At 35.0% G+C, this 24,613-nt stretch overlaps 1 protein-coding gene across 5 annotated transcripts in view; it reads right to left on the bottom strand.

Annotated features, from left to right (window-relative positions):
• LOC136040836 (uncharacterized) overlaps positions 1-24,613 on the bottom strand; it is a 34,331-nt gene continuing 9,718 nt past the window's right edge. For 2 of the 5 annotated variants that reach the window (XM_065725181.1, XM_065725182.1), the window contains exons 2-3: positions 7,968-7,992; positions 6-3,150 (exon numbers count right to left, since the gene is read on the bottom strand). In XM_065725181.1, the coding sequence (XP_065581253.1) occupies positions 1,653-3,143 (1,491 nt within the window). In that variant the 5' untranslated portion in view covers positions 3,144-3,150; positions 7,968-7,992 and the 3' untranslated portion in view covers positions 6-1,652. Of the gene's footprint in view, positions 3,151-7,967; positions 7,993-24,613 lie in introns of all 5 variants that reach the window. The other 3 variants (XM_065725179.1, XM_065725180.1, XM_065725178.1) reach the window with 3 other exon arrangements.

Genomic DNA, 24,613 nt, shown 5'->3' with positions numbered 1-24,613 from the left:
ATAATCCTTTTATTTGTATGGGTTTTCCCCTGTCCAAACCATCCGAAGTTCTTTAGTTGTCACATATGGTTACTACTAAATTTGTCGCCAAATTTTGTCCGAAGTATAAACAGCGAGCCAAAATCCTAATTCTAAAGCAAAAAAACCGAAAAACAACCTTAAAAATATTTCGTTTGTTAGCCATTAAAAACAATATCAATTACAAACGAACCAAAATTACTTAAAAAACACTTTTTCCAGAAAGTAAAAAAAAAAAGCTAAATTAAACCAAAAGCGAGGACAGTTATAGTTAAAAAATAATTCAAACTTGTTATTCAAATGATTTTCTTCGTTTTTTTTTTTGTTGCTTTTAGTTCGACAAGTAAAGCCACACATATCAGAATAAGCGTTATTTTCCATAAAATAAAGATGGCATTCAAGCCGTTTAGAGAATCTGAGAGGCTGGGAAGGGGACAGGCGGTATCACTTAATTTGTAAACCTTGATTAGCCTTGAGATCTGCTTGATATAAAAATTGTTTTCAGTAGACGCAAATCAAGCTCTTGCTTTTGGACGGCTTAGGGGGCGTTAGCCCTACTTCTGTTTGTGTTTGAATTCACTTCGTTTTCAGTTTAATTTGATTATTCATTGAAATTTTTGTTCGTTTTGTTCCTTATTTATTTATTCATAGTGATCCTTATTCTTCCTTGGTTTAATATAGCTCTTTACTTTTTTTTGAAAAGCTTCTTTTCTGAAAAAGCTTTTTTTCAATCAATCACAGTTAACATCAAGCAATTACACAAAAGACTCCGTAAAGGTAGTTACAAAGGAGAAAAATATTAATTTTGAAGGAAAATAACTAGATTGATTTGACCATCACAGCTACTGTTATTACAGTATATTAGCTTAGATCATCTTCCAACTCCAAAATCACCCTTTGGCCTTGCTGAATTGCACAAAAAGAAAGAAAGGAAAGGTATGTCATGCACAACGATATTCATTAAACCATCTATTTCTATATGTTTTCAAAAGGATTGGGATAATCATTTCCGTTTAAATGTCAGTCTAAACTAGTCTCCTGAATAGTACACAATATGTAATGAACACGACCTGTATAATAAACAGGTCGAATATGTGCAAACATCTTAGAAAAAAAAGAATAATATACCACACAAATTTAGAACAAGGACGAGATAGCTATTTCATAAAGTTTCACAAGCTACGTGTTATGGATAAAACATTGTGAATATTTGAAGTTGATATGATTGCAATGGTTTACAGCAAAGGGAACAAAAGTGATAAGCAATATGTGGAATTAAGCCAAGGATTTGCGTTACTTGCACAAATTGGATCTAAATTGCTAAAAACAATTTTACGTATAATGTAGATATTCCTTTGCAGGTTCCTTTTGTTGTGAAGCTTTAATTTTTATTGATAATAAAAGATTCATTTCCTAGAACCAAGCCATTATGTTGAATTCACCTACTTCAAATTTAGCAAAATTTTTTTAGAATAAATTTATAAGAAAAATTGCAATATTTCACAACTTTAAAATGTCCTTAGTAGAATTTCAACGATAACTCTGTAGAAAGAATATCAGCCAAGCAGCAAAAATAGATAATTTCATGTGCATTATGGGTATGGAAGTAACTCCTGCTATTTATACCACTGGTCTTAAGAAAAAAATTCCCAAAACAGTAGGTCCCAATTCGAAAATCGTGCCATTTCTCCAAATTTTTCCAGCTCTCCCTTGGTCAGGTTCCAATTTTCCATCCTTCCAATACTCTTCAATTTTGGACAGTAATCAAGGATGGCGGCTACGGACATCCACGACAAAAATTCAGCGCGGGCAATCCACAGCTTTTCTAAATTTATCAATTTATCAAACGATAAAATGGGTATCAGTTCTTCATCACTGATAGTTCCAAAATAGCCTAAGCTTAAGTGCTCCAAATTTTGAGAATGTGTTAATATGTGTAATAATACATTATCAAAATATTCGGTGTAGTATATCTCCAAGAAATTCAAATTTTTGAAATGATAGGTGAAATCAGATGAGACTAATCTATCACAATGGTAAATCACCAGTTTCTGTAAATGCCAAAATTTACCTATATGAGCCAGATCAATGTTCCCATGAATATTGATCAATTCAAGTATTTGCAAATTTTCCATTTGGAGAGCTGGTACAAAAATATCTATCCAAAATGCTTTGCGAATTTTAAGCTTCATGAGCCCTTTGAACAAGGACAAATGTGATACAGCCTCATCACTAGGGGTGTCAAAATACACCCCCTTCAACTGTGGTGCCATCTTTTCTATAGCTATCATTTGATTGTCAGTAGTATAAGTATCATGGACATAATAAAGATTTGTAGGTTGATGTTTGAGATCTTCATTCATAATTCCAAGCAGTCTTCCACAATAAGCATATGGCCCAAGATTACTTAAAAATGGTGCAAATTTTAGAAGGAAAGTCATTTTAGATGGGGAAATTGCTGTCAAACGAGGGCCACCAATTTTGAAAACGACTAGAGACATACATATTGAATTAACACTTCCATTGTCAGAAAATATTAAATTATCAATACCAGTTTCGGTAACATTGACTGAATTTTGTATATCAAGAAATGAAACATTGCTACAGCACTTTCCAATAACAGATAATAACGCATCATCACATATTTGAGGTATCACAATTGAAGTAAGGTTTCTAGCATTGCTAAATAATTGCGACAAGTATCTTTTGTCTGTTCCTCTTACCCAAAAATATGTCAGATCAATAAATTTCAAGGATTGACATTCAGATATAACTTTTGAAAGAATCATAGGATGATAAGACTGGGGAAAAGTACCAGGAATAAATCTTTTACAATCACTCTCATAAAGGATCTCAACTGCAGCATATCGCACAGTGCTGCTCATATCCATCTTCTTCAAGATATGATCAAGTAGATCTTGTCTGGCAACAACAGGTACATTAGTTAATACGAGACTTTTAACCATTTCAACATAAGAGCTAAATATTTCAGGTGAATAGATACAGAACAATTGGTCTTCATCTGACTGGAGACATAACTCTTCTTTGACAAATTGAACAAATTCGTCTTCAAGTACATCAATGGCAAGACTGTAAAGTGATGGCACATCTTTGAGCTTTGGCATTTCAGATCTAAAAAAAGGAAACACATCTTAGAGTACAAAGTATATGTCAACATGCATTTGCTATTTTACCCGTGCACTTCTATGCTCCGCATCCTAATTATATCTTTCGGTCTATATGCTGATGATGTCATTATTTGGAAAACTGATGAAGGTTATAATTGTTATAGATAAATAAATATTTATTGCAACAAAAACTTCTTTGGGTCATGGCAAAAAAAAACAAACATTTACACACTAAATCCTAACACATAATAACAACACATCTAACAACCACAAAACATAGTACATAACAAGAACAATAAAATTAAATGAAAACTGCAAAACAAAAACACACATAATAAGGCACACAATACCATAAAACTAACTCAAATAATTACGCATAATGTCGCACACATAACAAATAGATAGATATCTAATACTTTAAAGTCACTTGCGCCATGGCAACAAAACGGAAAAAGAGAAAAAAGAAAACAACCCACACACATTCAATAATACTTCCAGTACACTCTATTTAACAGGATTTTAGTATAGTGTCTATTTTTTTTTTATTCTTTTAGACTTCCTCTGGCAATAACCAAAACTAGAATAATTGTCCTTAGGAGACATAGCCATATTCCCCTTCCACAACTTCATGTGAAGAATACTCCCATTCCATTTCTGCAAAAAGTCCAGAATGGCATGGACATGTTTCCCACTTAAAAATAACCTTACTTACAAGAATCATTCTACCAAAAATACTGGTGGCATCGGAATGCAGTTCCATTCCAACAATTCTGCTTGATTTATTAAAACTTTAAAATGGGCCTAAAATATGGTTTGGAGGTATGTTCTTGTGAATTCTTCACCTTCCCTTTTCAACTTCCGTGACCCATTACAAAATTCCGTCATTTGCATTATTATAGGATTGCAAAAATGTGCAACCTTGGTTCAAACTTAGAGGCCTCTTTGGTTTTTGTTCTCTGAATGATAGAGTCTATCTGTAATTTTATAGATATTTTCCTAAAATTTAAGGTTACGGTAAGTGACACACTGTTTTTGTGCATATATTGGAAGATGATTCTACATATTTGGATGTTGTTTTTGCTTAGGCAAGTTTCCACAATCAGCATTTCCAAAAGATGGTTACCCTTTTGTAGAATCAGTCATCGTGGGAGATGAGTCCAACTCAATTGCAGTCTCCATCTCCTACAATATGACAAATCGTACCAATACAGTGAAAATGTACAAATAATTTTAAACGAGAAAAAGCCTGATCATTTCTATGCCTATCTTGAAGTGTACTCTGGTGGCTCATACAAAGAGCATTGTGCAGGTGCTGTCTCTTGTCTCCCTGTTTTAAACCTTACTAATACATCTGTTTAAATTGTATTCTGCACTTTCAGCAGGGCTCCAAGAAATTGAGATGGGTTTAAAAGTGTTACTTAGTTACAACCTGACATAAAAATGTGCTAAATCTCAGTTAACTGCATTGGATCTAGTACCCCAAAAAAGTATTTAAGTGCAAATACCAAGTACTCGATCGAAATTATATTCAAGTAGTAATAAGTAGTTTAAGTATCAGCATTATTCCAAATAAACCGTACTTCAGGATTTATTTTTTAAGTATATACTCAAAGACACTCACAGTACGGAAGTGTATCGCTTAAAGGCCTTTTACACATGGTAAAGAAGGAGTCTCCTAAATAAACTTTATATCTTACATATTTCCTAGAGAGGAATTGACGTTAGTTGTTTCACTACTTCAGTGGAGAAGTGAAAAAAAAAGTATAGTTTAGTAGCGCCCACTACAGCTCAGCTTCAACCATAAAAGAACTTATGAAATCAAGAAAAAATTTATGAAAAGTTTGCTTCTTAGACTGTCACTTACACTAATATAAGTTTTCATCTATACTAAATATAAATTTCCAATACATGCGTTAAAAATAAAATCGTTACTTTACTATGAAGTCATCTTTTTTATCCTACTTTTAGAAGCAAAATCTTCTCAATCTTCTCATTTTCTAATCGGTTCATTGTCGAAATCAAAATGTCAATACATGTTGTAAAGGGAAGGATGACAGTAGAAGGGTATTTCTGAATACTTTCCCAGAATTCATGTATTCTTTTAGAGAACCTAGAGTCCTCCTCTGATCTTGCAGAAATTAGAAAAAGTTAGCTCTGTCAGTGGCGTAATTTTGTCAAAGCACAGGGGAGGGGGGGAGGGCAAATTTTCCCAGATCAAGTGACAATAACAGTGAAACTGAAAAATGACCCATATTATAGAAGTAAATATATACTAAGGAAATTGATCCGTTTCTGTGGATGCTTGAATTATGCAGACTTATCTTAGTTTTGACAAGATTTTTCAAGAAACTAAAATTTCAACTGCGGGGGGCACTGGGGTCGTGGGGAGGGAAACCAAGTTCTGGGAGGGCGAGTTGCCCCCTTGCCCCACCGCAAATTACACCCCTGAGCTTTGGGACTATCGTCTACATACAGTTCTTGACCAGTAGCAGTATTCTTACCTTCCATGAACGAAAACGATTTATCACTCTCATTTTAAAACACTTCTCCACCTCAGAATCCTTTTTAATGAAAGAGCAAGTAGCAAAGACTAGTTTACTGACTGCTTCCCCTTCCACTGTTATTGAGAACAATTGCAAGATACGTTCATGCAAACTATTTAGAATGGCCTTGGTTTATTTCTTTATCAGTACAAACTACACCTACTAATGAGGAAGCAAGCTGAATAATGTGAATATTCTGAACTCCTTTCCACAGTTACCATATTGTACTGCCAAAACAGTACCAAGACAATAATTTTTTAACCTTGCAAATAGTCTAAGGATTTGTATAATTGATCGTCTACAGGTACATACACTTCCCTCTTTAATGGCTCTATTTTCAGTACTTTTAGTTCATAATAGGCACCAGCCAACTCTTTTACATTAAATATATCTACAAGGCCATTCGCTGAATCGTAGAGTTCCAGTGCATAGGTTTTGGCAAAACTGAGGGTTTTCCAGTATTCCTTAAAAGTGTCAAGGGCATTTCCTTCCATTTGGCATTCAGAGTGCGAATGGATGAAGTCGTTAAATTAGTGATTAATAAACACATGTCCAGTATATTTTTGGCAACCCGGTTTAATGTGTGGCCCTAGCAGATAAAATACTTTCACTGTTTAAAACATATGTATTACAATCGAGCCTGTAAGAAACATATTCTGAAACAAAATTGTCTCCGCCACAGCCTAATCCATCATCAAAAATCTTATACTACATTCAAAACATGAATTCCACTTTCCCTCCCCAGCTATGATTGAGCACCATACTTCCTGAAAACTTAAAAAAAAAGTTTCTGCTATTGTCTTATGCTGTCTTGACTCATTTTGTATGGCATCAGTCAAAGTCCTCATTGATCTAGGTCAGTGCGAAGCAGAAGCTGAAAAACCATTGGCTCCAATAAACGTTTCCACATAATTGCTGAAGATTTCCTGGCGGGGGAGGAACAATGATGAATTGGCTTCCTCAATTTGGTCATTTGTATTGTCAACTGTCACTCTTTGTGTTTACTAAGTCATCCAGGTTAACATTTAAATTGTGTAAGTTTTCACGGTCCTATTTTTAAACCTAAGCAGTTCTTAGACTAATGTCTACTCTGTAATATTATATATATATATATATATATATATATATATATATATATATATATATATATATATACAGAGCTAAGCTCCATACTTCATCTCCATATTGGACTCTTTCTTTAGATGTTCCTAGATAAAATAATGAACTAAGTTACAAGAAAAATAAGAATCTGGATGAAATGAATTTTAATAAGAATTTGAGTTTTCAAGCCCACAATTTTCGCTTTCAAGCTCAACCTAAAGCGTCTCTCAATCCTTGTTGATGGGACTTTTAGCCATATCACTTTAATATTATTGTTAATTAAGACTTGTTGGGAAGATTTTAATCCGGTTGAGACAAACTGGCAACTCTGTAATATATATACAGAGTTAGGTTCCTTACTTCATCTTCATAGTGCACTCTTTCTTTAGGTTTTCTGCTTTCCAATTATGTTTTCTAGATTCACAGCGTGGCTTTGGCATACAACTGACCTATACACTTTGTCCCCAAAGGGGTGTGAAGTGGCTATCAGAGAACATTTAATGAAAGCGGAAATTAATGGCTGGGAGTACATTGAAACTTTAACTAGTTTGGGACACAAGAGGAACGTACAGTGCAGTGTCTGAGTTACAGACTGCTTGGTGCAGTGATGAGCTCTTCGTAGTAGCAGTGGTAATATAACCCCAGGATCAAATATTTGAATAATACAACATAACATTCAAAGAATTTGTCAAGTCAATAATAAAAATCATTGGCAACAACAATAACACAGATTTAGCAACAAATCACTTAAAGAATTTATCTCGTCTATAAGAATAAAATAACATTTTAAACGATTACCAGACCATCCCCGCAAAAAGTTGTAGCAGGATTAGACAGAGTGACTCAATTCAAAAATAATTGAGTTAACTTTTAATCCCTAACAGGTGAATGAACCTGCATGGTTATCTGTTTATCTTGCAACACAGAACAAGAAGATGAAGTGTTCACCTAGAATGTTTCATCATAATAGGTTTGCTCCACCTGTGGACTAATTACTAGCTTTAGTCACTTTCTTTTTTCCTTTTTTTACTGATATATTTTTGCGTAAGGATTTCTACTGTTTTCTACCTGTAACTTATTCTTTCAAAGCAAAATAGATTGTCTGTTTATCCAAGAATTCCAAGGGTTTTTTAAAAGCTTTTTGTTTAAACAATCAATAAAGTTTTACTTTACATACCTTGGTTGAAGTGACAAAAATCCACCTAAAAAAAAAAAAAAAATCAAAATCTTTCAAAATCGATTTGCAGATGTTGATAAAAATCCAAGGGAAAACACAAATTTAGTGCGTTTGCACTGTTAGTTTTCTTTATTGAAGTATTGGCAACCCTTGTCATAACAAATCAAAACCAACAGACTAACAAAGGTAAAACGCCATCTCTTCACAGCTTTGCATTCTAAATTTTAAGCCAACTCCTATGATAAACTACACACCTGTGGAAAACAGGCAAAAGTAGCAAAACTGGTGGAGAAGGGGGCTGACTCAGAATATTCTTGTGGGAAGACTGTCTGAAATCGACAGAAGGAGCGTTATCAAAAATTTTCAACAAAAGTGCATGAAAATACATAAAAATTTGAATATCTTGATCTAGATTCTTCCTTTTTAAGCACCAAATCTCTTACTTTTGGAATGTCCCTCTTATACCAAATCCATTGGGAAAAAACCTTCATATCCTTAGGACATACTCTGTGCATACCTAATTAAGTATAGCCCAACTTTAGAGAGAGTGTAACGTGTAAGATAGTCTTAGTGTCCCTATTAAACTAAAAATGAAGCCAACATATCACGATTTCAGAGTTAACTCAGAGGGATTAACTTAGTAAAGGGCAATGTTTTTCCAGGTATTCATTTTCCCTGGCCGCTTTATATAGAATCTGATGTTTGTACAAACTTGGAAGGGGTCTCATTAGAGGGGGGCATATTGGTGGGACCACAGCCCAATTTGGTGCTCAAACTATGCACACTGAAGGCCCTCATGTGATTCTGCTTCAACATGCCCGCCTTTCTACAGGGAGAGAGTGCAAGAGGTTCACTGGCCTACCTTACACCTCCAAACAAATCAACAGAAGATTTTAGTATACTTCTGGTTCTAAAAAAGGTGCATATACTCATATTTGTAATAAAAAGACGGCAGTGGGAGGGGGTGTGTTGGAGTACCCACTCGGGTACTCAAATAAACAACTTGAGAGCCCTAACATGATCCCAGTTCAAAAAATCCGCAACACACCTACCTTTGCTTTAAAATTTAGCAATGAGAGGGTTCGGGTGTGAGAGGCCTCAGACTTACTTCGTGCCACCAATAACACATACTGAAGATGCTTGCAAGATTTTGTATTTAAAAAAATAAAAAATACAACATGCCTACTTTTCTACTAAGAAGTTGAATGAAAAAGGCGTCAGATTGGTGTCTATGGATTTTTTTATTCACTATGTAAGGATTTAACTTGTTTTTTGCACTGAATCAGGACTAAGCTTGTTTCTTATTTTGTAGAATTTATTATCTTAAACCGCATTGTCCAGCGAAACAAGGAAAAATCCTGTAGATTCGCTGGTCAGTGATGGGGAGCCATTGACTCAATTTCATCCCAATCTGCCTTCCATGGTATTATTTTCCAAATGTGATCCATAACAGTGAAGTTATCAGTCCCTCAAGAATTTTAAACAGGAGAATGTAATGAATAAATTTCTGTACAAAGAACAGGTGCAAATAACTTTTATCAGAGCTTTAAAATTTTTGATCAGCTTTAGAAAGTTACACGCCCCTTAGTTCAAAATTGATGTCTTGGAGTTTGTCAACTTTCTCGAATTACCACTAAGTAACGAGCAAACAGAATGATCAAGTTGCTTTGGCAATGAGAGAGCTATTAAATGCACGTGTGATACTATCAATCTGCTTCAGTCCCAAACACAGAAAATGAAATAATAAAACTAACTGAAATCAAACAGAATCGACCTATTACAGTAGATGGCAGAATCTTTGGACCTGTGGAAAAATGTTCCTTTTATGGATATCAGAATCCTTCTATTTATTTTCCAACATATTAATTTTCCAAACATTTTGGCATAGGGAAGAAAAGCATCAAATTTTTGAAACCACCGTCATTCTGATGAAACCACCGTCATTTTGATGCAAATTCAAGTTGAAAGTGGTGTCTACTTGCTTGAATGGACAATTATAACATAAAGCAAAAACTAGGCTTGAAAAATGAAAGCTTAACAGAAAAACTCAAGCTTTCACTGACAGAGACTATGAACCATGACTCCAGCTAACATACTGTAGGCTCTTTCTCAGGGACTAGCAAAAATTGTCTCTTGGCCACATAAAAAAAAAAATATGCACTTCCAAAATGTTATGTAATATGAATGTGGGGAGGTACGTGCATGTAGCCATGCAGCACAGAGAGATATTTTTGGAGGGTGGAGGATATGTGGAACAAGAAAAGAATGTTGAAAGTTATTTTATACGGTGTGCTTGAAGCATTTCTTTTTCCTTTTTTGTAAGCATGGTCCATGTAGTTTTAAATCATTTAAAATATATGGATCATGTGTGTGACATTTTGTGTAATTATGTGAGTTTTATGGTATTATGTGCCTTTTTTCATTTCTTTTTTAGTAACCATAATCTATGTAGTTTTAAAACATTTAAAATATATGGATCATGTTTGTGACATTTTGTGTAATTATGTGAGTTTTATGGTATTACTTGCCTTTTTTCATTTCTTTTTTCTTTTTTGTAACGATGATCTATATAGTTTTAAACATTTAAAATATATTGATCGTGTGTGTGACATTTTGTGTAATTATATGAGTTTTTTGGTATTATGTGCCTTTTTGTTTTCTTTTTGCAATTGTTATGCTTTTTTATAGTTACTATTATATACCCTGTTCTGTTAGTATCACGTGGTATTATTTTGTATTATTTGTTTTTTGCCATGGCCCTTAAGTGGCTTTTGTTGCAATAAAGATCTATCTAAATTGATCTATCGATCAACCAATCCAAGGTGAGGTCTAAAGTTTCCATGAAAACCACAGGTGTTAGACTCTTACTTTTCTTTTGCAATAGACTAAAGAAAAATTCAGAAAGAAAATGGCAAATACCCTAAAATGGTATTTTACCTCAGTCAACTTCAATTAGTCATGCAATAACCTCTTATCCTACTACTACTACTACTAATAACTCACTGCAGCACCAAGCCGCCTGAGGCCAACACAGCCACGCACGCTCCTCCTCCAACCTAATCTATTTAAAGCCTCCCTCTTCACACCCTCCCAGGAAGTTCCCATTTCCTTTAAATCTTTATTTATGACATCCTCCCAACCCAGACAAGGACGACCTGCTTTCCGTGTAGCCCCAGACGGTTGGCCAAAAAGGACAATCTTCGGTAATCTGTCATCCTTCATCCGTAGAACGTGGCCTAGCCATCTCAACCTTTCTTTCATTATAGCCCCAGAAAGCGGGATTGAACCACACTTTTCGTACAAGCTACTGTTTGAAATACGGTCAGTCAGCCGGGTACCCAGAACAATCCGTAGGCAATTTCTCTGGAAAACATCTAGTAAATTTTCATCTGCTTTTCGGAGTGCCCATGTTTCAGAGCCATATTTGACCACTGTCATCACTGTAGCTTCCAATATTCTAATTTTGGTATGTAGACTTATCTTTCTATTCTTCTAAACTTTTTTTTAACTGTGAAAAAACACCCTGAGCCTTAGCTATTCTACTTTTAACATCTTTACTGCTCCCACCATCTTTACTAATAATACTACCAAGGTAACTGAAGCTCCCAACCTGATCAATCTTTTCGTTACCTAATGTTACCTGTTCATCTTCACTTATTCCTAGCCTTAGTGACTTAGTCTTCTTAACATTAATTTTCAAGCCTATTTTAGCACCCTGAACTCGTAAAACCTCTAAAAATTCATTGATTTTGCTCACACTTTCATCTAATATGCTTAAATCATCAGCATAATCTAAGTCCAGGAGCGTTCTTCCTCCCCATTTGATTCCATGGTCTCCAATTGCCTTTCCTTTCTTATACAGTGGTTTAATTAAGGTTTTCCTAAAATCATTGGGTACTTCCCCTTTTTCAAAAATCATGTCCATAATCTTCAGTAGCTTATTCCTAACCTCAGAGCCACCATATTTAAGAAACTCATTAATCATACTATCAACACCTGGGGCCTTATTATTTTTTAATCCTTTTAGTACTGTCGCTAATTCTTCCTCACTAAACAAATCTTCCTTCACATCCAAGGTATCACAAACTTTTTCATTTTCATCTATATCTTTTCCTGCAACTGTATCTCGGTTTAGCACATTCTCAAAATGTTCCACCCATCTTTCTTTACCTTTTTCCTTATCACTAATTGTGGCCCCATTTCTATCTTTCACTGGGACTAGTCCAGATTGGCTACTCCCTTTCAATTTATTAACATGCCAGTATAATATTTTACTATTATGCCATCTAACCGCATCTTTCAGATCCTCAGCAATTTTATCCATCGCCTCCACTTCACATCTCCTTAGTTCATATTTTAATGCTTTTTCCACTTTCTTTACATTCATTTTGTTTTCATACGACCTATCACTCCGATAATTCTTATACAAACCCCTTCTACTCTCTATTAAACCTAATGCTTTTTCACTAATATTCCTAGTTGCAGACGTTGCAGTCTTAGCACTCTTCCCTAGGACACCATCAGCAACTTCACAAATTGTCCTCTCATCCAGCCCAGCTTAAATGGTATCCATATTAACAGTAAACATTGAGTTAAATCAAAGGCAATGCTATAGCGTCGAAAAAAAAAATAAAAATTTAAGTGAAATAAAATCTTGAGCTAATAAGCTTTCGGCAATCAATATAATTACACATCAAATATTCAGTTTAATTTTATTTGTCCTTGCCAAGACTGTTTCCAGACACAAATTGTTTCATTTTGGAATTTATTTTGGAATAAAAATTTATTTTGAAATAGGGAATTTGGAAAAACCTGAAAATTTGTCAATCAAAAGCGAACAGAAATTGATTACAATAAATTCCGAAAAAGAAGTTGTTCATTCAAAGATGAAGGCCATATTAAACTTAAGATCAGAAGAAATGGAATCCCACGCTAACCCAAACTCAAAATGACCAGAAATTACAACTAAAATATAAATGAAACCCAATGATAAATGATTTTGCTACTGAAGCATAGATGAAACACAAAACGTACAGAAATTGAATAAACAATCATAACAAACAAACATACTATAGGTGCTAATTTAAATGAATAAATAAATCTTAAAACGAGTGAAACTTAAATTGAATACGGAAATCAAGATTGAAACGAACAGAAATCTCTACAAACAAGATTTTGAGTATTGATAAGATAAGATATTTATTTCAAAAAGATCTCTATCACAAGCCCTCAAAGGGCCGAATTCGAACTTCGGAGTCGACTAACAAAGCAAACAAAGCAAAAAAAAACTAACACTAACAAAGCACTAACAAAGCAAAAAAAAAAAAATAATAATGAATAATCAAATTATGAGTAAAAAAAAAACGGTCAAACTAAATTTGAACAAAACAAATGAGGAAAAAAAGGAAGGGGACAAAATAACCAAATAATACAAAAAAGAACAAGAAATAAATATATATATATATATATATATATATATATATATATATATATATATATATATATATATATATATATATATATATATACATCTACAAATGAAAAAGGAACACTAAAAAAAGTCCAAAAACTCACAAAAAAAGAACAAAGCATAAAACACACGAAAACCACATATGAATTAAAAGGGAAACTAAACCAAAACAGAGGGGGGGGGCAAGTAAATAAGTGCAACGACCTAGACAACACCTCACCAAAAAAAGGGAGAAACTAGTTGGATATTTTATTCATTTTTTCTGAGATGAAGGGGACAAAGGTTTTTTCATATTTGGAAGTAAAGCAGCGAATGGGGGACAAAACTGGGATGGGCTCAGAAACAGCTCGAGGCTGTCGTAATCTGGATGGTGAGTGACGTTTGGGGAAAATACTTGCCATCCGAGGGTTTGTTATTGCATTTTTTGAAAAGCGGAGGCACAGCGACAACCTCCTTCGCTCAAGGGTTTCCAAACTAGCTTTTTTTAGGAGCAGAGAGTAAGGCACCTTGCCTTCTTTGAAAATTATTCTAGGCTCTCTTTTGGATTGACTCAATTTTGTCTGATTCTTCACGAGAGATGCCAGAGTACCAAACTGGAAAATCATATTCAAGATGCGGGCGGACAAAAGACGTGTACAACCTTACGGAGTGAGAAGGGGGGACGCTATATTTACTTAGGAGCTTAAAGAAGGCGATAGACGCATTAGCTTTATGGATGTTGTCTTTAACGTGGATATCCCACTTTAAATTTGAAGAAATAGTGACTCCAAGTAATTTAACCGAGGACACATAAATTTCAGGACGGATAGGATTAAGAAAACAGGGCGAGGATTTGAGGAAACAAATCGGCATTATCATGGACTTAGAGGAGTTTACTGTCATATCTAAGTCCAAAGCCTCACTTCCAATTTCACTGAGGATATGCATAGGGTCGCTTATTAAAATGTTTCCAAATTGTTGGAATTTGCCCAGACTTAGTAATTTCGTTACACAGGACCGATAAGGGCTTAGAAAGGAAGTCACCGAAGGCTCTAATAAGAGGAAACGGGATATCCAAAGGACAAACACTTGTCTTCCTTAGTTTGGCAATTCTTCTTTCTATCTCAGACGGGGAAACAGTCGGGAAAAAGGGGGATGGGGCTCCTGTTGATAATTGGATTGGCAATGCTGGAAGGCTCTGGACAATGGAAGCGAGAAATTTATTTAGATTATTTGCAGTAACATCAGGGGACTCTGGTAAGTTGAAATTAAGCTGGTCGAGAATCCTGCCGCATAGCTTTTTAACTTCGGAATACCAGTTTTTTGGCTTATTAGTGAACAATTCTTCGATCTTATTTTGTAGTACGATCGTGCCAATTTACGAATTTCTCTTTTAATTGATTTTCTTAGTATATTGGCTTTATCGAGTTTACCATTTTTTAAAAGCTTCAATTTGGTTCTAATTAGTGTTTTGCCTCCTTTTCTCACTGCAAAAGTCTAAAGCCTACTGCCATTGGCGCTTCAGTGAAAACGAATTAGCCTATATCACAAATATTTTCTTTTCCAGTTATTAGAGCGCTGAAAATGAAAACAAAAATTACAGTGAAATAAAATCCTGAAATGATGATCTCTCAACAATTAATGCTATTAAATATCGAATATTCATTTTTATTTTATTTGTATTTTCCAGGACTGTTCAAAACACATAGAGTTTTCAGTAAAGCACCCATGACACAGAAGGTTTTAGACTTATACAGTGAGAGAAGAAGGTAATATCCAAACTCTTGTTTGTAGTGATTTTCCTTCTTTTCAAGCTTAATTCGCATATTCAATTTAGGTTTCACGCATTTTAAGATTTATTTATTCATTTATATTTGCATCTATTGTATGTTTGTTAGCTATGATTATAATAATAATAATAATTTATTCCTCATGCCTCTCAATACAACATTTCCACATAACTGACACCTTATTAAAAGAAAAAAATTATGGCAGTGCGAAGAGCGGATCGACTGCAGCACGATTGCCACATGAGCATGATTGTTTAATTAATTTCTTTTCGTCTTGGGTTTCATTTATACTTCAATGGAAATTTTTTTTTTCGTTTTAAGCTTGATTTTCACATTCAAATTAAACTTTACTCGTTTTAAGATTTAATAATTTATTTATATTAGTAGATGTTGTATGTTTTTTGCAATGATTGTTAATTTAATTTCTGTTCGTTTTGGAGCTCATTTATTCTTTAGTATTAATTTCTGGTCATTTTGAGTATAAGTTATTGTAGATTTCCATCCCCTCTGATCTTAAGTTTAATACGGCCTTTACTTTTCCTTGAAAACTTCTTTTTTGAAAAGTTCTATTTTTAGTTAATTCTGGTAAAATCGAAACTACCTCTAAATAAATTACACAATTGAATAATCTGGCTAATTAATATTCACCAGTGGGTCTTAAAAGAATATTCCAATAAAATTGCAAGCCTATCTATCCAGAAATAGCTATTTTCAATTTATTATTAAGTTATTAACCATTCAATGGAAATATCTACCCAGAAATAGCAACTTTCAATTAATTAACCATTCAATGGAAATTAATCATTAAAAAATAATTTTCAAATAATTATTAAAAATTCCAAAATTGAACATTAAATTATTAACCAATTCAATGGAAAACCACAAAGGCTACTTTGATCTTAGAAAAGTATGATAGGCTAAAAGCTGAAAATTATAGACCTAATCAATAGCGTGACTCTGTAGGCTTAGCCAGAGTCGACCCAGGTCTAAATGAGTACCTGGAGAAATCTGGGGAAGGTAAACAGGAAGGGTGTGCGAAAGCACAGGATGGCTGGCCCCCAACCCCCCATTGCACTTCCTGGCTGAAGGACCAAGAAATGGAGATCAGCACCGCCGGTAGGGACTGTAAAGTCTAATACCGTATCCTTTTTTATAGACCTAAACTGTTTTATGTATGAAAGCTGTATCAACATTTCCATATTTTATAACCAAATATTATCATCTTAAAAAATTTTCTGCTTATAAAATATTGAGGGAGGCCCAGCATCAATTTTGGCCTAGTAAAAGATATATACTACAAAGTAATTACACAGTTCCCAGACGATAATTGCCCTGAATACTCCCTTTGTAGAGAAATTACTAGAACCTTTCATAAAGTCTTACACTAGCAGGTTTTCCTAAAACTTAGGGTGGTAAACATTATAAGGAGATGAAAAATTGGCAAATCGCTTTATCATTAGAAGAAAAATCTTTAGTAACAATGGAGATAAAGTCTCTTAGACTTCTAACAATATTTCAAGTGGTGCCCTAGAAGGGACTGATCTTGATTCCACACTGATGGCCCAAGGCACTAAGAACAACATAAATTTATATACAGATGACACAAAACTCTCATTAACTTTAATTGCAGCTGGGAACAATCTAGGAATTACTCCTTATAGAGCTCCAGAATGATGGCTTGAGTGACCAGGGGATGTTTGTTCAGAAGCATCCCAATTGAGTTTACACTTTCTGGAGGACCACTCTGCATCTAGCCTTTCAAACAGTTCGTGGTAACGAACTGTAGTAAGGAGCGACCCGGCTCAATAGTAGCCAAAACTCTAAAAAACGGAATTTTGTTAGCAATAGCTACATCAAAAGAATCGCATTTTAATGCTGATTTTAAATATATAAGTTTCATCAAGTTTAGTCTTACCCATCAAAAGTTACGAGTCTGAGAAAATTTGCCTTATTTTAGAAAATAGGGGGAAACACCCCCTAAAAGTCATAGAATCTTAACGAAAATCACACCATCAGATTCAGTGTATCAGAGAACCATATTGTAGAAGTTTCCAGCTCTTATCTACAAAATGTGGAATTTTGTATTTTTTGCCAGAAGGCAGATCACGGATGCGTGTTTATTTTTTTTTTTTTTTTCAGGGGTGATCGTATCGACCCAGTGGTCCTAGAATGTTGCAAGAGGGCTCATTCTGATGGGAATAAAAAGTTCTAGTGCCCTTTTTAAGGGACCAAAAAAATTGAAGGGCACCTAGGCCCCCTCCCACACTAATCATTTTCCCAAAGTCATCGGATCAAAATTCTGAGATAGCCATTTTATTCAGCAGTCGAAAAACCTTATAACTATGTCTTTCAGGACAACTTACTCCCCCACAGTCCCCGTGGGTGGGGCTACAAGTTACAAACTTTGCCCTATGCTTACATATAGTAATGGTTATTGGGAAGTGTACCGACGTTTTCAGAGGGATTTTTTTGGTTGTGGGGGAGTTGCTGAGAAGAGGGGGATATGTTGGGGGAACTTTCCATGGAGTAATTTGTCATGGGGGAAGAAAATTTCCATGAAGGGAGCGCAGGATTTTCTAGCATTATTTAAAAAAAACAATAGAAAAATAAATATGAAAAAGTTTTTTCATATGAAAGTAAGGAGCAGCATTAAAACGAACAAAAATTACTACGCATATGAGGGGATTCGTCACCTCCTCAATACCTTACTCTTTACGCTATTTATTAATTTACGCTTATTACGCTAATTTATTCTTCGGCCTTTGTGATTCAGGGGTCATTCTTAAGGAATTAGGACAAAACTTATGCTTTGTTGTAAAGAGCGAGGTACTGCTGCGGGGGTAAACTCCCTCATAAACGTAATAAAAATATACGAATACAAAAGTTCTTTAAGTAAGCTAATTCGTAAGTTACGTATATCTTTTACTAATAAAAACGTTTGTAAAAAATTAAATGTTCTAGTTGCCTTTTTAAGTAACCAAGAAACTGGGGGGGGGGGACTAGGCCTCCTCCACCGATCCTTTTTTCCCAAAATCATTCAATCAAAACTATGAGAAAGCCTTTTAGCCAAAAAAAATAAATATGCAAATTTCGTTTTAATTATTTATCTGCGGAGAGCCAAAATCAAAACATGCATTAATTCAAAAACGTTCAGAAATTAAATAAAAAAAAAAACAAGTTCTTTTAACTGAAAGTAAGAAGCGACATTAAAACTTAAAACGAACAGAAATTACTTCGTATATGAAAGGGGCTGATCCCTCCTCAACGCCCCGCTCTTTACGCTAAAGTTTGACACTTTCTCTCAACTCTAATTTTAAAACAGTAAAAAACTTTAGCGTAAAGAGCGGAGCGTTGAGGAGGGACCAGCCCCTTTCATATACGAAGTAATTTCTGTTCGTTTTAAATTTTTAATGTCGCTCCTTACTTTCAGTTAAAAAAAAACTTGTTTGTTTTTTTTATTTAATGCTTGAAAACATCAACAGATTTAGCAGTAACTGTTTCATGTTCCAACTGTTGACCGTGCGTGATGAAAAGAATTGAGTGCGGACTCTAGGCATTGTAGACTGCTTGACAAGTTTCAGATGATGACCTCTATTTCTTGAGTTGTTAGCCCTCAATAACTTGTAGCCTAAAATGGCATCCCCCCCTCTATTTCTCCTGTGAACAAGTGTAGGGAGATTCAGCTTTGACAGTCTTACAGTGTAGGAAAGCTCCCGCATGTCAGATATTACTTTGATGGGACGTCTCTGTATATCTATTAACTAAAAAAAACAAGTTTTTTTAACGGAAAGTAAGGAGCGACATTAAAACTCAAAACGAACAGAAATTACGTCGTATATGAAAGGGGAGGCTTCCTCATCAACGCCCCACTCTTTACACTAAAGTTTGACTCTTTTTCTTAACTCTACTTTTTAAAACAGTAAAAAACTTTAGCGTAAAGAGCGGGGCGTTGATAAGGAAGCATCCCCTTTCATATACGAAGTAATTTCTGTTCGTCTTAAGTTTTAATGTCGCTCCTTACTTTCCGTTAAAAAAACTTGTTTTTTTTATTTTAATTTCTGAACGTTTTTGAATCAATGCATGTTTTGATTTTGGCTCTCAGCAGATGAATAATTAAAACGAAATTTGCATACTTTTTTTTTTGCTAAATGGCTTTCTCATAGTTTTGATCGAGTGATTTTGAGAAAAAAAGGAGTGGGAGAGGAGGCCTAGTTGCCCTCCGACTTTTTGGTTACTTAAAAAGACAACTAGAACTTTTAATTTTTTTGGGAATGTTTTTATTAGTAAAAGATAGACGTAACTTACAAATTAGCTTCCGTAACGAACTTCTGTATTCACATGTTTTTATTACGTATATGATGGGGTTCACCCCCTCCGCAGTACCTAGCTCTTTACATTAAAGCTTAAATTTTGTCCCAATTTCTTAAGAATGACCCCTAAATCACATAAGCCGTAGAATAAATAGTTGAAATTACTAAAAATACTTTAGCGTAAAGAGCGAGGTATTAGGAGGAGGTGAGCCCATCATATGCGTAATTTTCTGTTCGTTTTAGTTTTAATGCTTCTCTTTGCTTTCAGTTGAAAAAACTTTTTCATATTTATTTTTTCAGTTTTTTTGTAAATAATGCTAAAAAATCCTGCATTCCCTTCATGAAAATTTTCTTCCTCCATGACAAATTCCTCCAAGAAAAGTCCCCGCAACATATCCCCCTCTTCTCATCCCCCCCCCCTAACTTAAAGATCCCCCTAAAATGTCTGTACACTTCCAAATAACCATTACTGTATGTAAGCACTGGTCAAAGATTGTAACTTGTGGCCCCTCCCATGGGGACTGTGGGGGAGTAAGTCGTCCCTAAAGACATAGTTGTAAGGCTTTTTGACTACGCTGAATAAATGGCTATCTCCGAATTTTGATCTGGTGACTTTGGAAAAATAATTAGCGTGGGAGGGGTCCTAGGTGCCCTCCAATGTTTTCGGTCACTTAAAAAGTGCACTAGAACTTTTCATTTCCGTTAGAATGAGCCCTCTCGCAAGATTCTAGGACCATTGTGTCGATACGATCACCCCTGGAAAAAAACAACAAAAGAACAAACAAACAAATAAATATGCATCTGTGATCTGCCTTCTGGCAAAAAATACAAAATTCCACATTTTTGTAGATAGGAGCTTGAAACTTCTACAATAGGATTCTCTGATATGCTGAATCTGATGACGTGATTTTTGGTAAAATTCTTTGACTTTTAGGGGTTGTTTCCCCCTATTTTGTAAAATAAGGCAAATTTTCTCAGGTTCGTAGCTTTTGATGGGTAATACTAAACTTGATTAAACTTATATATTTATAATCAGCATTAAAATTCAATTCTTTTGATGTAGCTATTGATATCAAACTTCAATTTTTTAAAGTTTTGGTTACTATTGAGCCGGGTCGCTCCTTACTACAGTTCATTACCATGAACTGTTTGACAAGAACTTTTATGTCTTTTTGAAAATAAGGGGAGGCAAGAGACATTCTAACTTCAAGCTTAGGACGCACAAGTCTCTTATAAAGAAGACTGATGACTTTAGGGGAACGAGCGGAAATATTATGCTTAATCAGTCCCATGGTTGAACTAGCCCCAGCAGCAGACTTCTTAGCATGAATGCTGATTTGTAGTTCATTGCCAGTAGTGACACCAAGATCCTGTTCGTTATTTACAGCTTCATTTTGAAGCGTAACCTCGGGGGAGAGAATGAGGAGAGGAAAATTACAACAAGAGAGTAATACTTACTCCCACCGTTTACTCATGCCATTTAACCAAACACTTGGAAAACTATAGGTTCTATGACTATCTTAGTTCTATGACTATCTACCTTAGTTCTTCTGCCCTAGGAATTACACATGGACGGATGATAGATAGACTTATCTATTAACAAATGAACCAACATCATTTTTATACAATCCTAATAAGGGGGTTATTCCATATTTGCCTCTCACTCAATTGGAAAATCTGTCTTGACTTTTCTACAATTAGCCATGGCTTGATGCCAACAACTACTTGATTTTAATTCTACTTGATTTTAAATCTTAAGAGTCTTAAGAGAAGCAAGGAAACTGTTTGCCAAAGTGAATGATATGGCACTTTTGATATGGCAATTGAGATTGTTTGATTGGAGCATTGAATTCAAGAGGCCAGGCCTCAGCCCATTGACCCAGCAGTTGAAGATTATTTTGTAGCAGGGCACAGTCTTCACAGGGCAAAACTGGTCCAAAGAGCTTCAGGTCGTCTGCATAAAAAGTTGATTTACTGCTGATAATGGAAGGAGTATCATTGATGAAGATATTAAATAGTGTAGGACCCAACACACTTCCCTGAGGAACTCCACTCCGAACCTGGGTAGAGAAAGAAAGAATACGGTTACTAGAGTCATCAAATAACTGCACACATTGAGATTGCAAATAAAGAAAATCAAGGGATTTCCAGAGCAGGGATTTCTCTTCAAGCTTGACTGCACATAATTTAATTGCAAGTCGCTTGTAACACACTTTTTCAAAAGCTTTAGAAAAGTATAATAGAATCATGTCAGCAGGCACCCCAATATCAAGAAACTTGGTGATGTAATCCTACAATTCAAGGAGATTGGTATCGACAAATCTTCCTGAACAAAAGCCATGTTGTGAACTGTGCAAAACATTATTTGGTTCAAGGTGTTTAACAACTGCAGAGTTGACTATTCTTTCAAGAGCCTTAACAACTGTTGATGTTGTGCTAATGAGTCAATAATTTTCAGCAAGGTCCTTTCTACCTTTTTTTAAATGTAGGAAAGATATGTGCAGTTTTCTAATCTAGAGGCAGTCTGGAAAGATTTAATGATAACTTGAACAGCAGGGAAAGAGGTTGACTCAAAACTATATGATATTCATGCAGGATATGTGGGTGAATGCCATCATGACCAGCAGATTTATTCAGTATGAGAGATGTAAGTTCCTTTAGAACCAATGTTTCAGTAATCACAATTGGTTTCACCTTATGTGATACATCATATAATATAAAGGAGTGATACATCATATAATATCATATAATATACATCATATAAAGGAGGTGTGGGATAAACAGTCCTGGCATTCGAGGAAAAAACAGATGAGAAATATTGGTTGAAAATTTCAACTTTCAGCTCAGGATCAGCATCTGATTGACTATTGTGCAGGACATCTGGGACTGTGCATCTGCTGCTACATTTTTGAGTGGTATAAAGCCAGAAATATTTAGGGTTATCCTTAACTTCTTCAGCCAATTTTTCCTTGAACCTTCTCTTTAACTGCTTTATTTGGTTGGCTGCTTGATTATGATAAGTTTTGAAGACTTGATAATTTTCTGTGGTCCTATTTTTCAATAGCGATTCCATGCTTGGTGTTTTATGTTGATTAGCTTACTTACTTTAGTAATTAAAAAAGGTAAACTTCTTGCCAGTTTTGCCTCAAAAATTCTGGTGCAAGACTTTTCATCATGCAGAATTTCCATTATTACATTTGACAAACTCTCATCAAGATCATCAGTAATAAGCTTTTTCTATTTGACATTGGCAAGTTTTTCAGAGAGTAGTTTGTAGTTTACATATAAATCCAAAATAATTATTACGTGGTCACTATTACCAACAGATGTGGTTATTACATTCTTAATAAGAAGGTCAGGGTTACTGAGAATACCCAGATAAAGAATGTTGGAGACTTGACCTTCCATGAAAGGAGTTGTTTGGGAGATTGTTTGGCAGAGGGAATTACCAGAGAGAGCAGACAAAAAAGGATAATCTCTGTTACAAAAATCAGATCCATCAATCCATTGGATTAAAGGATGGTTAAAGTCCCCAAAAAGGACAAGATCATAGATGGCAAAACTGGATGTCACATGAGATAATATGGCAGTCAAACTAGATTCAGAGTCCAAAACACAGGGAGCACTGAGGCTTCTATAAAAAACACCCACTACAATTGAGATTGTTCGATTGGGCATTTTTTTTTCCACACACTCAATTCCATCAGTAGACAGAGAAATAAATTGAATTAGACTAACCTTTAGTCCGTCTCTTATATATAAGCACACTCCTCTGTGTCAAAGTAGGGAATTAAGATTAGAAAAGAGTTGATAACCATTAATTTTGATTTCATCAGGAGATAAGACTGACAAGGTATTTTTTGGTGAAACTTTTGTAATTGCTGCAACATCAACTTCTTCTGATATCATATGACATGAAAGTTCAGAAAACTTATTAGGGAGGCTTTCTACATTGGGGCTAAGGAGCCTCATTCCTTGTGAGATAGGAATATGAGAGGATGCCAGACTAGAGTAAGCAGGAACCAAATGACTGTTAAAGTTGTTGGATACAACACTATGAAATTACAAAGAAAAAACAGTAGTTGAGCAAGTTGTTGCAGAAGAAATAAGAGAAATGTCAGTATCAGACAGGGAAACATTATTATGATCACTATTAGCCAGTTGAGAGATAAAATTTGATGATGCAAATCCATAATCATTTAAACAATCAACAGAGGTAGAAGGAGGACAGACATTAGTGGGATATTGGGGGGCTTGGAGGGATCATTCCAACTGGTAAGTTTGTTTAATGATGGCACCCTTACAAATTATCAAATTTGTCTTGCCATTAGCTTTTCTGCATTTCAACTCCTCAGCTAGAGCTCAGTGCTTTATTCAATCTTACTCTGGACTATCACCATTGAATATGATTGAACCTTTGTCTCAAAGGATTTCTGTATTATTTGCTTTCAAAATTCAGTTGATAGCACAGAGAAAAGGATAGGACGGGAGGGTTGATGGTTATCTAAAAGTTTTTTTTAATTTGGCGGGGGGGGGCACCAATTTCAACTCCGTAAGTGTGTAACAGACAATTATACAGGAAAACTGCACCATCAATCTAGGTTGGAATTCCATATGGAACAATATTCAAACATCTTTTGAAACGCTGGCACTCAAAGCATGCTATCTGACAAACATCAGTTTCAGTTAATTGTGCAACAGGAAGTTGAGACAATTGAGAAGACAATGTAAAAGCCACTAGGTTCTGAACAGTTGAAACAGAGCACACTGATTGTAGTGAATTTTCAATGTGTTATACTCTATTGGCAATATCACTAACCAGAGCAGAAAAGTCAGTAAAGCCTAGGCCCAGAAATGACTTCCGTCTTTTAATATATCTATGTGTTGCATCATTGAATGTGTCTAAATTAATGTAATGAGTAAATACAGCATGCTGGAGAAGCATTTGATATCCTCTCAAGTCTCTGTTACCCCCTGCTCAAATCAAAAAGAAACTTGGAATGAGAAAACCAAAATGTCATGAGCATATTACACAGATGGTTTCTAATGCAGCTTCAGATCGTGGGTTCCTAAAGTGGAATGCTACATGCCAATCAG

Source organism: Artemia franciscana, chromosome 21 (genome assembly GCF_032884065.1).
Source record: "Artemia franciscana chromosome 21, ASM3288406v1, whole genome shotgun sequence".
NCBI lineage: Eukaryota > Metazoa > Arthropoda > Branchiopoda > Anostraca > Artemiidae > Artemia > Artemia franciscana.
This window is presented reverse-complemented; position numbering and strand designations above follow the sequence as displayed.